The sequence below is a fragment of the Oncorhynchus mykiss genome, chromosome 18 (assembly GCF_057628025.1).
Source record: "Oncorhynchus mykiss isolate SJ-2025 chromosome 18, ASM5762802v1, whole genome shotgun sequence".
Classification (NCBI taxonomy): Eukaryota; Metazoa; Chordata; class Actinopteri; order Salmoniformes; family Salmonidae; genus Oncorhynchus; species Oncorhynchus mykiss.
This window is the reverse complement of record NC_143039.1, coordinates 19662430-19677500: the sequence shown is the minus strand read 5'-3', so window position 1 is coordinate 19677500 and position 15071 is coordinate 19662430. Positions and strand designations below refer to the sequence as shown.

General features: G+C 48.3%; 1 protein-coding gene across 1 annotated transcript in view; it reads right to left on the bottom strand.

The window, feature by feature from the left end:
* Nucleotides 1-12670, bottom strand: part of LOC110527243 (kalirin) — a 59624-nt gene extending 46954 nt beyond the window's left edge. The window contains 7 exon segments of the mRNA XM_090207650.1: nt 1304-1426; nt 1925-2252; nt 2354-2577; nt 3235-3427; nt 5037-5151; nt 5393-5467; nt 11700-12670. Of these exon segments, the coding sequence (XP_090063776.1) occupies nt 1304-1426; nt 1925-2252; nt 2354-2577; nt 3235-3427; nt 5037-5151; nt 5393-5467; nt 11700-11766 (1125 nt within the window). The 5' untranslated portion in view covers nt 11767-12670.
* Nucleotides 12671-15071: the final 2401 nt, after the last annotated feature.

Sequence of the window (15071 nt, the reverse complement as noted above, 5' to 3'; positions counted from 1 at the left end):
AATACAGTTGGGAAAGAGGTAGTTGATAGGGCTAAATTATATGTGGGCTATGTACAGGTGCAGTAATCTGTGAGCTGCTCTGACAGTTGGTGCTTAAAGCTAGTGAGGGAGATAAGTGTTTCCAGTTTCAGAGATTTTTGTAGTTCGTTCCAGTCATTGGCAGCAGAGAACTGGAAAGAGAGGCGGCCAAAGAAAGAATTGGTTTTGGGGGTGACTAGAGAGATATACCTGCTGGAGCGTGTGCTACAGGTGGGAGATGCTATGGTGACCAGCGAGCTGAGATAAGGGGGGACTTTACCTAGCAGGGTCTTGTAGATGACATGGAGCCAGTGGGTTTGGCGACGAGTATGAAGCGAGGGCCAGCCAACGAGAGCGTACAGGTCGCAATGGTGGGTAGTATATGGGGCTTTGGTGACAAAACGGATTGCACTGTGATAGACTGCATCCAGTTTGTTGAGTAGGGTATTGGAGGCTATTTTGTAAATTACATCGCCAAAGTCGAGGATTGGTAGGATGGTCAGTTTTACAAGGGTATGTTTGGCAGCATGAGTGAAGGATGCTTTGTTGCGAAATAGGAAGCCAATTCTAGATTTAACTTTGGATTGGAGATGTTTGATATGGGTCTGGAAGGAGAGTTTACAGTCTAACCAGACACCTAAGTATTTGTAGTTGTCCACGTATTCTAAGTCAGAGCCGTCCAGAGTAGTGATGTTGGACAGGCGGGTAGGTGCAGGTAGTGATCGGTTGAAGAGCATGCATTTAGTTTTACTTGTATTTAAGAGCAGTTGGAGGCCACGGAAGGAGAGTTGTATGGCATTGAAGCTTGCCTGGAGGGTTGTTAACACAGTGTCCAAAGAAGGGCCGGAAGTATACAGAATGGTGTCGTCTGCGTAGAGGTGGATCAGAGACTCACCAGCAGCAAGAGCGACCTCATTGATGTATACAGAGAAGAGAGTCGAGTCATAGAGTTGATGATAAAGGGTAACAGAATGTCTGTACCATAGAGTTGATGATAAAGGGTAACAGAATGTCTGTACCATAGAGTTGATGATAAAGGGTAACAGAATGTCTGTACCATAGAGTTCATGATCAAGGGTAACAGAATGTCTGTACCATAGAGTTGATGATAAAGGGTAACAGAATGTCTGTACCATAGAGTTGATGATAAAGGGTAACAGAATGTCTGTACCATAGAGTTGATGATAAAGTGTAACAGAATGTCTGTACCATAGAGTTGATGATAAAGGGTAACAGAATGTCGTTACCATAGAGTTGATGATAAAGGGTAACAGAATGTCTGTACCATAGAGTTGATGGTGAAGTGCTGGTGCTGGGTCTGGAGTTCCAGGGCATGCTGGTGGTTGAGGCCAACCTCTGTCTGACTCTGCAGGAACAGATCCTTACTGTGGGCTATCCACTCGGACATCTACAACACACACACACACAGAGGGTTACACATCCACACGCACGCACGCACAGGCACGCACACACACACGCACGCACGCGCACACACACGCACGCACGCACACACACACACACACACACACACACACAGACACACACACACACACACACACACACACACACACACACACACACACACACACACACACACACACACACACACACACACACACACACACTTCATCTATTTAGACATGTACAGAATAATGGAGAACGGGAGAGAGAGAGAAAGAGAGGGGGAGGGAGAAAAAGGGAGGGTTGTCTGCCAATCGACCTGCTGTCTCCACCACTGCTGTTCATTCAGACAACAGATGGTCACTACCAGCGGGCTCTAAACTGTACCACCACAGGGAGACGTATACCTTTGTCTCTTCTTCTCTCTCCCTCTGACTCCCACACATACACACAAATACACACACACACACACACACACACTCTTTCCCCACCCATAAACACACACCTTGGCAGCGTCCTGTTCGTATAGATGCAGCTGTAAGGTCTGGTCTAGGTGTGCTTTCCGTTCAGTCCAGCTCTGCTGCAGGTGTGTCCTGGCAGTCTGCAGCCTCTCCAGCAGGGCGGCCACCTTCGGAGCTACACTCTGGAAATCAGCCCCGCCCGACAACCAGCTTCCGTAACCTTGGTTACTGCTGGGCACGTCGCTAGGGGCTTCACCGCTGTGGGCAGGGCCAAGCCGCATGCGCTGGAGCAAGCTCCGCCCCTCACGGTCGATGGCATCGATGGGAGCCGTGGCAACGGTGGTACGTAGTCGGCCATGCTCCTCTAGCAGCCTGGTCAAACACACACACACGCACACACAGCTTGAACACACACACACAAAAACATAGCTTACTGCACCAGCCACACACATACACATCTGCATCTGTCTTACTTGCGGGCCTCATCCACGCCCTGGGGCTCGCCTACGCGGGTCAGCCCAGCCTCCAGCTGCTCTAGCTGGGCCAGCAGTTGCCCAGCAGCCCCTGAGAACTCTTCCAGGCCCAGCCGTAGCTCTGTCCACTCCACATGGTCATACTCCAAAGAACCGCACAGGTCAGAGGTCAGCTGGGACGGGTCCACCAGCTTGGACAGGCCCTCCACCGACACTAGACTGGTCTGGAGGGAGAGGGGAAAGAGAGAAAGAGAGAGGAAAGAGAGAGGGAGAGAGGAAAGAGAGGGAGAAAGGAAAGCGAGAGGGAGAGGGGGAAAGAGAGAGAGAGGGGTAAGAGATAGGGGCAAAGAGAGAGGGAGAGAGGAACAGAGAGAGGGAGAGGGGTAAGAGAGGGAGAGGGGTAAGAGATAGGGGCAAAGAGAGAGGGAGAGAGGAACAGAGAGAGGGAGAGGGGAAAGAGAGAGGGAGAGAGGAACAGAGAGAGGCAGAGGGGGAAAGAGAGAGGGAGAGGGGGTAAGAGAGAGGAGAGGGGGAAAGAGAGAGGGAGAGGGGGAAAGAGAGTGAGAGAGGAACAGAGAGAGGGAGAGGGGGAAAGAGACAGAAAGAGAGGGGGAAAGAGAGAGGGAGAGAGGAAAGAGAGAGAAAGAGAGGGGGAAAGAGAGAGGGAGAGAGGAAAGAGAGAAAGAGAGGGGGAAAGAGAGATGGAGAGGGAGAAAGAGAGTGAGAGGTGAAAGAGGGAGGGAGATGGGGAAAAAGACAAGGGGAGAGGGAAGAGAGAGGGGGTGGGGCACGAGGATTGAGACAGAAAGAGAGAGAGATTAGAGAAATTGATCAATTATAGTTAGGAACAATACACAGAGGCACTCCACACATACACACACCTCAAAGGTGAGTTTGGCGCTGCCCAGGTTGGTCTTGTGTTTCTGCCAGAAGGTGTCTGGTTTGATGATGAGGGCCGTGTGAATGTGGGCGGAGAACCCCTCCTGGAGTGTCCGTAGCAACGGCTTGACGCTCTCCCACTTAGAACCACGCATGTCTACGACCACCGTGAAGCCCCTGGCACGCACGTCATCACTGAGAAGAGAGAGGATGGGAGAGGAGATGGAGGGGGTCAGGAAGAGCGATGCTATAGAGATAATACACTGACAGTGTGATACAGGGATGATGGTATAGAGATAATACACTGATGGTGTGATACAGGGATGATGCTATAGAGATAATACACTGACAGTGTGATACAGGGATGATGCTATAGAGATAATACACTGATGGTGTGATACAGGGATGATGCTATAGAGATAATACACTGATGGTGTGATACAGGGATGATGCTATATAGATAATACACTGACGGTGTGATACAGGGATGATGCTATAGAGATCATACACTGACAGTGTGATACAGGGATGATGCTATAGAGATAATACACTGATGGTGTGATACAGGGATGATGCTATAGAGATAATACACTGACGGTGTGATACAGGGATGATGCTATAGAGATAATACACTGACGGTGTGATACAGGGATGATGCTATAGAGATAATACGCTGACAGTGTGATACAGGGATGATGCTATAGAGATAATACACTGACAGTGTGATACAGGGATGATGCTATAGAGATAATACACTGACAGTGTGATACAGGGATGATGCTATAGAGATAATACACTGACAGTGTGATACAGGGATGATGGTATAGAGATAATACACTGACAGTGTGATACAGGGATGATGCTATAGAGATAATACACTGACAGTGTGATACAGGGATGATGCTATAGAGATAATACACTGACAGTGTGATACAAGGATGATGCTATAGAGATAATACACTGACGGTGTGATACAGGGATGATGGTATAGAGATAATACACTGACGGTGTGATACAGAGATGATGCTATAGAGATAATACACTGACAGTGTGATACAGGGATGATGCTATAGAGATAATACACTGACAGTGTGATACAGGGATGATGGTATAGAGATAATACACTGACAGTGTGATACAGGGATGATGCTATAGAGATAATACACTGACAGTGTGACACAGAGATGATGCTATAGAGATAATACACTGACAGTGTGATACAGGGATGATGGTATAGAGATAATACACTGACGGTGTGATACAGGGATGATGCTATAGAGATAATACACTGACGGCGTGATACAGGGATGATGCTATAGAGTTATAGAGATGGAGAGGTAGAATAACTGAGTGATAGTGTTACCTGGGTATGATGGACAGATAGAGAGATAAAGTGATAGAAGGAGTGTTACCTGGGTATGATGGACAGATAGAGAGATAAAGTGATAGAAGGAGTGTTAATTGGGTATGATGGACAGATAGAGAGATAAAGTGATAGAAGGAGTGTTACCTGGGTATGATGGACACATAGAGAGATAAAGTGATAGAAGGAGTGTTACCTGGGTATGATGGACACATAGAGAGATAAAGTGATAGAAGGAGTGTTACCTGGGTATGATGGACACATAGAGAGATAAAGTGATAGAAGGAGTGTTACCTGGGTATGATGGACACATAGAGAGATAAAGTGATAGAAGGAGTGTTACCTGGGTATGATGGACACATAGAGAGATAAAGTGATAGAAGGAGTGTTACCTGGGTATGGTGGACACATAGAGAGATAAAGTGATAGAAGGAATGTTACCTGGGTATGGTGGACAGATAGGTGACCAGTCTGCTTAGATCCTCCTGTTTCACTCGGTCATGATTGGTCCGCGCTGGGAAGGTGAGGATGGGCCCGCCTCTCTTGTCCCTCCCCCCTGGGACAGTGACATCATCAAAAAGCAACATAACACATCATTACCAGAGAGGTTTTGAACCAAGACACTCAACTAGGACATATACCGTGTCAGCCTAGGGGAGGGGCTTGGTCGGACAAGGGTAAGGAGTTAGGTGAAGGGACAAGGGAACGTAACAAGGGAACGAAATGGAGCAAGGGGATAGAGGGAGCTTGGAAAAGAGACTAGGGAACAAAATGGGACAGGGCCGTACTCAACTCACCTGAAACAAAGGCCACTTTTTCCCTCAGAACTGTCAGCACATCCACCGCTCTCACCCCCTCCCCCTGCGCACCCCCTAGAGGAGAGAGAGAGGGAGGAGGGGGAGAGGGAGAGAAGAGAGAGAGGGAGGAGGGGGAGAGGGAGAGAAGAGAGAGAGGGAGGAGGGTGAGAGAAGAGAGAGAGAGAGGAGAGGGAGAGAAGAGAGAACGGGAGGAGGGGGAGAGGGAGAGGGAGAGAAGAGTGAGAGGGAGGAGGGGGAGAGGGAGAGAAGAGAGAGAGGGAGAAGAGGGAGAGAAGAGATAGAGGGAGGAAGGGGTGAGTTAGAGAAGAGAGAGACGGAGGAGGGGGAAAGGGAGAGAAGAGAGAGAGGGAGGAGGGGGTGAGGGAGAGAAGAGAGAGAGGGAGGAGGGGGATAGGGAGAGCAGAGAGAGAGGGAGGAGGGGGAAAGGGAGAGAAGAGAGAGAGGGAGGAGGGGGTGAGGGAGAGAAGAGAGAGAGGGAGGAGGGGGAGAGGGAGAGAAGAGAGAGGGGAGGACAGGGAGAGAAGAGAGAGAGGGAGGAGGGGGAGAGGGAGAGAAGAGAGAGAGGGGGGAGGGGGAGAGGGAGAGAAGAGAGAGGGGAGGAGAGGGAGAGAAGAGAGAGAGGGAGGAGGGGGAGAGGGAGAGAAGAGAGAGGGGAGGAGAGGGAGAGAAGAGAGAGAGGGAGGAGGGGGAGAGGGAGAGAAGAGAGAGGGAGGAGGGGGAGAGGGAGAGAAGAGAGAGGGGAGGAGAGGGAGAGAAGAGAGAGAGGGAGGAGGGGGAGAGGGAGAGAAGAGAGAGAGGGAGGAGAGGGTGAGGGAGAGAAGAGAGAGAGGGAGGAGAGGGGGAGACAGAGAGAAAAGAGAATGAGGAGGGGCAGACAAGGTGATATAGACAGACAGTTACATTTCAAATATCCCTGTAAACACTACTTAGTTCCTCGATCACAAATGAACAGCCACATCAACAACAATCTCCCCTGGAAACAGAGGGAGAAAAAGAACTCGGGTTTGAGCAGCAGGCTGTCATGACACTATCACATTAAATGACTGTAAATAAATGTGTGTGTGTTGTGATTGTGTATATGTGGTGTGTATAGGTTGCTGTGACAGCATGTAGACAGCAGACAAAACCCATCTGGTGTTTAGGCCTGTTAGTGTAATCTGATGTGGGTATAATCCTGACTAGAACAGCTGGGGCACTGGGGCATAGGGCAGGGACAGAGGTAGGGGGGATGTTTGCAGAGGGGACATGTGTCTGTGTTAGTGTAAGCTGGAGCACTTGTGTGCGTGTGCGTGTGTGTCTGTGTGTGTCTGTGTGCGTCTGTCTGTGTATGTGTGTGTGAGCGCGTGTGCGTGCGCGTGTGTGTGTTTCTGTGTGTGTGCGCGCGCGTGTGTGCATGCGTGTGTGTGTGTGTGTGTGTGTGTGTGTGTGTGGTTCTGCAGTCTCCCATACAGTACCAGAGGAAGTAGAGTGAAGGGACAAACCTTCTCACCTGCCTTTCCTCAGGCTGTGTGTGTGTGTACAGTATTTGGAAAGGGTAGGGGTAGCAATGGATGACAGAGAGAAAGGGATGAAGGGCAACGTTGGAGGGAGGGAGGGAGGGAGGGAGGGAGGGAGGGAGGGAGGGAGGGAGGGAGGGAGGGAGGGAGGGAGGGAGGGAGGGAAGAGTATGTAGCTCAAGGGGTCTAGCTGACCTCTCCACGTCACTAAGAGGTTATTCTCTCACTGTATACTGTTTATCTGCTCTGCAAGCAAACCATCACGTGTGTGTGTATGCATGTGTGTGTGTGTGTAGTTGTGTGTGTGTATGTATAGTAGGTGTGTGTGTGTAGGTGTGGTGTGTATGTGTGTGTGTAGTTGTGTGTGTATGTGTGTGCATGTGTGTGTGTGTAGGTGTGGTGTGTATGTGTGTGTGTAGTTGTGTGTGTATGTGTGTGCATGTGTGTGTGTGTAGGTGTGTGTGTGTATATAGGTGTGTGTGTGTGTGTATGTGTGTGTGTGTGTATCTATGTGTGTGTAGTTGTTTGTGTGTGTGTATGTAGGTCTGTGTGTGTGTGTGTGTGCATATAGGTGTGTGTGTGTGTGTGTGTGTGTGTGTGTGTGTGTGTGTGTGTCCAAGACAATAACATTCTAGTCCACATTAGAATGTCATTGAACGTCATTGTGATGAAACATTTTGTGACAGAATGGAGGAAATAGCTTGCTGAATGTTGTTTGTTGAAAGGTTTATGTGTGTGTGTGTGTGTGTGTATGTGCACGCCTTTGTGCGTACATGTGTGTTACAGACGTTTTGGCTTCTCCATATCGATTGTGAATTCACCCATGAAAACGATGGAAAGAGGAAGCACAAAGAAATGAACATGAAGGAGTGAAGGACAGGAAGAGGAAACCAATGTGACAGGAAGCGTGGCACTCCAAACTTCCTGTAACACAGAACTCCAGGGAGTGGCAGGAAGTAGAAATAAAATAATTGTACCAAACCAACCGACGCGCTGTTTATCACACACATCGATACGCACACACACATACATACACACGTACACATGCAAACACACACACACCAAGACTAATAACTCCCTGCGGCTGCCAGCCGGTGACTGGAAACATCACACACACCAATAAGTTCCATAAAACAGGCAGACAGGGCAGGATTTAACATCTTCAGGTAAAGTGGAAGATTAACAGGACTGTTTCATATCTTCATCTTTGCATTTCTATGTTTTCTATTCCCCTCTGAAAACGGCAGGTGCTAACGCTTAGTCACGCTGGCCCTGTAACCGTGCTGCCAGATGTTTACCCTGCAAGACTAAAAGAGCATTGCTTGTACAACCACACACACACCGCACGCCGACAGACAGCCAGACGGTGTGCAGCCGAAGGCGGATTACTACTACTCTGTGTATCTGACAGAGAATCTGACACACACACGGCTAAACAGACCAGGCTGGTCACACGAAAGAGCAGGCCAGGCCACAGACAGCGCACCACCGCAACACAGATTACAACTACACTACGAGATTGAGAATAAAGCACACAGACACACACACACACACACACACACACACACTATTCCTAAGCAGTTTATAGACAACACTGCAGTGCATTCATCACCACCATAGTGTACCCCCAGACAGAGAGGCTCTGAATGCTCTATATACACTGTATATACAAAAGTATGTGGACACACCATCTAATTAGTGGATTTGGCTAATACAGCCACACCCGTTGCTGACAGGTGTATAAAATGTAGCACACCGCCATGCAATCTCCATAGACAAACATTGGCAGTAGAATGGCCTTCCTGAACAGCTCAGTGACTTTCAACGTGGCACCGTGATAGGATACCACCTGCCCCGGTCAATTGTCAGTGCTGTTATTGTGAAGTGTAAACTTCTAGGATCAACAACGGCTCAGCCGCAAAGTGGTCGGCCACACAAGCTCAGAGAACGGGACCGCGGAGTGCTGAAGTGTGTAAAAATCATCTGTCCTCAGTTGCAACACTACCGAGTTCCAAACTACCTCTGGAAGCAACGTCAGCACAATAACTGTTTGTCGGGAACTTCATGAATGGGTTTCATGGCGGACAGTCCCACACCAGCCTAAGATCACCATGCTCAATGCCAAGTATTTCTTTGGTTTGTTTTGGGTTTTTTTGCTCTGCTGTACGGAATCTGGACACTTCTCTTCATGGCTCCTCGTACTCTCTCCTGTCTGTTTGTGTATCTGGTCTTACACACTTGTTCTTCATTTCTAATAAAACTTAACTCTTTGCTAACCTGTAGCCCCTCCCTCTCGTAGACAAGTCAGGAAAAGCAACATGCCTCATGTTTTTGGGTTAAAAAGTAGAAAGCAATGCCAGGAAAACATGACCTGCCCAAATGCATAGTGTCAGGAATAATGTTCTGGGGATGTTTTTCACAGTTCAGGCTAGGCCCCTTAGTTCCAGTGAAGGGAAATCTTAACGCGACAGCATACATTGATATTCTAGACAATTCTGTGCTTCCAACTTTGTGGCAACAGATTGGGGACGGCCCGTTCCTGTTTCAGCATGACAATGCCCCCGGGCACAAAGCGAGGTCCATACAGAAATGGTTTGTTGAGATTGGTGTGGAAGAACTTGACTGGCCTGCATAGAAACCTGACCTCAACTCCATCGAACACCTTAGGGATGAATTGGAACTCCGACTGCGAGCCAGGCCTAATCGTCCAACATCAGTGCCCGACCTCAATAATGTTCTTGTGGCTGAATGGAAGCAAGTCCCCATAGCAGTGTTCTAACACAGTGGAACGCCTTCCCAGAAGAGTGGAGGCTGTGGGAGCAGCAAAGGGGGGACCAACTCCATATTAATGCCCATGATTTTGGAATGAGATTTTCGAGGAGCAGGTGTCCACATACTTTTGGTCATGTAATATACAGTATATATACTGTGTGTGTGTGTGTGTGTGTCAGTCATCTAGGAATGGGCCATAATGGCACTCATTCACCATGAATTAATATCACCAGCATGATTATTACACTAGCATGCTAAAGGCACAGAGGACTGAGCAAGGGGAGTATGCACCAAAAAAATCATTTGGGCCTGCATCCCAAATGGCACCTTATTCCCTATATAGTGCACTACTTTTGATGAGAGCCCTATAGGCCCTGGTCAAAGGTAGTGCACTATAAAAGGGAATGGGGTGCCATTTGGGATGCAATCCCGGTATCCAAGGTGAGTAGGCCCCTCTGTGCCGGTCTATTGATGTAGTGTGTGTGTGTGTGTGTCTGTCTGTACTGAGGCAGGTTTATCCATCTCAGTGGGAGAGACACCTAATCCTGAGCATAAACAGGGCATTAACACACCGCTGTGTTTGAATATTCCCAGCACAGGGACCAATGATAACCTTAGGAGGAAGAGGGGGAGAGAGGAGGGGAGGGAGAGGGGGAGAAGCGTTGAGAGGAAGAGGAGGAATGAAGAGAAATTAAGAGGAACCCTTCACTGATCGTTGCGAGTAGCAGCCGGGAAGCAGATCACAGGCGCGCTGTGACAACCTCTCCCTCCCTTCTCTCCATGTCTTTCCAGCCCTTAGGATGAGACAGCCTACTGGGATGCATCTCAATAGTCTTAAGTCCTTTCCCTCTCAATATCTATTTTCCTCCATCTGACGTGAAACAATGTTGCTTTCACCCATCCTGTGTTTTTCAGGTCAGTTCTGATGAAGGAGAAAATATCATGGACGAAAAGAGGCATGAAGAAGAAACAATTTAAGAGTATTGAGACATAGCCCTTATATTCCTCACTAGGCTGTAGTCCTCTCCTTTTGGCCAATCAAGGGGATGAGGCATCCACCACAGTGTGTTGTCCAGTGTCTTCAGATCAGTGTAGATAAAGGAGAGGAAACTAGGAGAGGACCCCTGTTTAGACTAGATGCAGCCCTGTGGACCAGTTGGGACCTCTGCCATCCATGCTCACTAGAGAGAGCGCACACACACACACACACACACCTTATTTCATGTCTGATAGTCATGCATAATCATCATGTGTGTGTGTGTGTGTGTGTGTGTGTGGGTGTGTGTGTGTGTGCGTGTGTAACGGTAGCTAGTGTCTTACTCCACACACAGCTGCGGTAACATGTTTGCTCCGATACAGTGGCCTATAGCAGCTGTACATGCTTACTACACACACAGGGAGAATGAATGGAAGTGCTGACGATTTAACATCACGGCGAAAAGCCTCGGGCCTGTGCTCGGCCGTTTGTGGATTGTATAAAGATCAACGCGAGACAGAATACGGTCAAATAAACGTTCACATAGATTATGTGGGTGTGTCTGTATTGATATCGTTTTATAACACCGCGGATCAAATGCTGCAAGCTACATAGAACATATATAGGCAATGCTGCTACTGTACTCCCTCCCTCTCTCTCTCTCTCTCTCCCTCTCTCTTTCTGTCTCTCTCTCAATTCAATTAAATAGGCTTTATTGGCATGGGAAACATGTTTACATCGCCAAAGCAAGTGATCATGATGGATCCTCAATCACACAAACTGACCAAAAACTCAACGTATATGCTTCGTCCTCCCTGACCATGCACGCTGCGGTGAAATAGTCAAATTCTATAATGGGCTGAATATACAGCTCTGCCAATGCTATTTCTCACGGTAACGGACAGGCACATTCCTGCACGGTAACGATAGGCTACATCCACCCATACCCGGGGCCAGGCAGCTGTGACCAATCCCTCCGGTTTAGCCTTTTCACCCATTATCGATCTCGGCACGGGATGCCGTTAACACCCAGCCTGCCCACCTGCTTTGGCCAACCCGTCCTGACCGGCTTCACCGGGTCCGGTTTGGGCAGGGTCCCCGGGATTCATCCTCTCCGATAGATCCTCCACGCCTTCAACGAGAGGCTGGCCGGTTCTTTTTTTTTCTTCTTTTTTGAACCCCTCGGTATGCAGAGATGGTCGTTACCGGGAGAAAGTCAGTCAGTCATCGCGCGGCCCCGTCCCCATGTTCTCTTCTGTATCCTAGCAGCGATTCTCGTCCGTAGTCGCGCGCATTCCCGTTCCTCCGCTACTGTCACCGTGATCCTGCGCGGCATCACATCACATCATATCCCACGGTATCGCCTTGCGCGCTTTTGTTCAGTAGTTGACTAGTAGGCCTACCGAAAACCGAGGCGAAAGCTCGTGCAGCATGCTCCATTACTAGCCAACTACAACCGACCTACCGACCAATCTAACAATAGCGTTATACCGAAACGCACCCGGTGCAGATGGCTCGGGCTCAGCTGACTGCATGAGCACCGACAGTCCCGAGCCTGTCCATGCACGGCGCGTGCAACCGGAGGCGAGGCAGGCCCGTAGTATAGACTACATACGTTGCCTGAAGTGATTCAAGAAGAACATCATCGCTGTGCTGTAGGAGGGGCTTTCCCTTATTCCCTGGTAGGCACTATAAAATCAATGCGCTCGATCTATGCCGTCATTCATCCACCAGTCTTCACATACCAAGGACGATGGCAACATCATGGTTTGCTTTGTTCTTCCCAGATTAGAGAAGAGGGGGCTATCTTAATGGGGTCAAGCTGCCTATATTTGATGCTGATCGCATAGCCTAGAGAAGCTACCCTTTGGTTATTGCATCACCAGCCAGCCTCCTCTTATTTATAAAAGCAGTAACCGCCTATCTAGAAAAAAACACCGTTCCCGGTGACATCACTCAATTAACCGTGACACCCGCAGCATCAATGTGTCGCCCGCTGTGGTTGTGTAACCTACTGTTATCGCCTCCCAACAACAGACCAAACCTCCCTCTCATCTCCACACACACACAAACACACACACACACATACACACACACACACACACACCATTGGAGGCTGCAGAGGGGGGGGCGGCTTATAATAATGGCTGGAATGGAGCTAATGGAATGGCATCAAACACCTGGAAACCTTGGAAACCAAGTGTTTGATGTATTTGATAACATACCACTCAGTGGCAACCGGTCCTTTAGGGCAGGTGGGGAAGAGCCCCACCTGTTTAGCTAAAATAAGTTTTTTTTTAATCATTGACTTTATAGAGCCGCATACAAACATGGTCTCTGTTTTGCTTTCTTGAGTAAAGCAGCTCAAAATGCAGGTGTTTCAGTCTAGCTCAGTGCTTTCTGTTGTGGTGGGGCAGCCAACGAAAATATGGAGTGTAGGGGTTGGTAATGTTCTGTAGTTGCGCCGTGATTGGCTCAGTGTTCTATCACTCATGGGGACAACGTCACTGCAAAATCTATGGGGAGAGCTCGAAAATTCAAGCCCCTTGGGTGCTGCCATAGATTTACATTAGAAGTGCCCATCCAAGAAGGCTCAAGGTTACCGGCCACAGATAAAATGACGTCAAATCACGTTATATCTATCGTAGATTTGATTTGACTGATCATGGCAACATACTTTCAAAATCTTAGCTAGCAAGCTGGACAAGCAGTCATCATCATGAATCAAGTCGACAATCTACTGGCAAATCCTTTTCCATCCTTGTCATATGAAGAGAAATGATAGATAAAATGTATCGGTGCTCATCAGCCAATTCAACAATGAGTGGTTTGGAATGAATCAGTGGCTAACTGTAAGTGTTGGAAAGCAATCACTAGCCTGCTATTCAGTGGAGTGAGAGTGTGGTCCAAGTTTGGGTTTAAGGGTCTCTTTTCCAAGCTTAAATGGATAAACATTCACATGCCTTGGGCCAGAAAAGGTTGAATACATTGGCTATGCTGTCAATCCAGCATGACTTAAGCCGTGTTCTAAACAACTGGAACTGGGAAATCTCAGACTTCAGTGAGTTCAAGACAACTTGGAACTTGGAAAAAACGAGCTCCGACAGGGAAAAAAATGTTTTGAACAGTCATCCAACTCGGAATTACAAGTCGGGAACTCCGGCCTCTTTCTAGATCAGACCGAGATGCAGACAGTTCGAAGTAACAAAACTTTATTACAAAAACGGGGCAGGCAAACGACAAGTCAAGGACAGGCAGAGGTCAGTAATCCAGAGCAGAGCCCGAAAGGTACAGAACGGCAGGCAGGCTCAGGGCAGGCAGAGGTCAGTAATCCAGAGCAGAGTCCGAAAGGTACAGAACGGCAGGCATGCTCAGGGCAGGCAGAGGTCAGTAATCCAGAGCAGAGTCCGAAAGGTACAGAACGGCAGGCAGGCTCAGGGCAGGCAGAGGTCAGTAATCCAGAGCAGAGTCCGAAAGGTACAGAACGGCAGGCAGGCTCAGGGCCGGCAGAGGTCAGTAATCCAGAGCAGAGTCCGAAAGGTACAGAACGGCAGGCAGGCTCAGGGCCGGCAGAGGTCAGTAATCCAGAGCAGAGTCCGAAAGGTACAGAACGGCAGGCAGGCTCAGGGCCGGTAGAATGGTCAAAACCGGGAAAACTAGAAAACAGGGACAAGAGAGAAAAACAGGAGTAGGGGAAAACCGCTGGTAGGCTTGATGGGACAAGGCAAACTGGCAACAGACAAACAGAAAACACAGGTATAAATACACAGGGGATAGTGGGGAAGATGGTGGAGGGGGGTGGAGATAAGCACAAGACAGGTGAAACAGATCAGGGTGTGACAGTTTCGACATGAAGATCACTGACGTCGTCATGATTCAACCTTTTTTTTCAGATTTCCTAAGAGAGTAATACTAAGTGTATGTTGTGTCGTAAGCTGTTAGTAGCCGATGTGTCTCACCCTAATGATTTGGTCCCTTTCCCCCTCATAACTTTGCCTACTGTTCTGACTTGGTGTTGCACATGTAGACTATAGCCTGTTTTAGAGAAATGTAATTATTGAATATTGCAAGTTCTTTCATTTGCTGCTTATATGCCCCATCTATTTATCCTTTGGTTCTGACTTGGTGTACAGGGAGAATACTGTAAGAACGGCCCATGTTCTGAATTCTGGCGCTGTACATTTCAAAAGTGTTGAACAAATAGTTATATTGACTACGTCCGTCCTAGCTCGTTCATTAATGTCTTTATCAAAATTAGGGATTGCCTCTTATCCGTTTGTCGTTCCCTTATGCCATAGTTTTTACATCTCTGTTGTCAGTAGAAACCACATTTGATTAAGCAAGTCAGCCATATCAGCTATGTTTGATAAAAGGTAGTAAATGGGGCTGAATTAACTATTTCGCTGCCAGACAA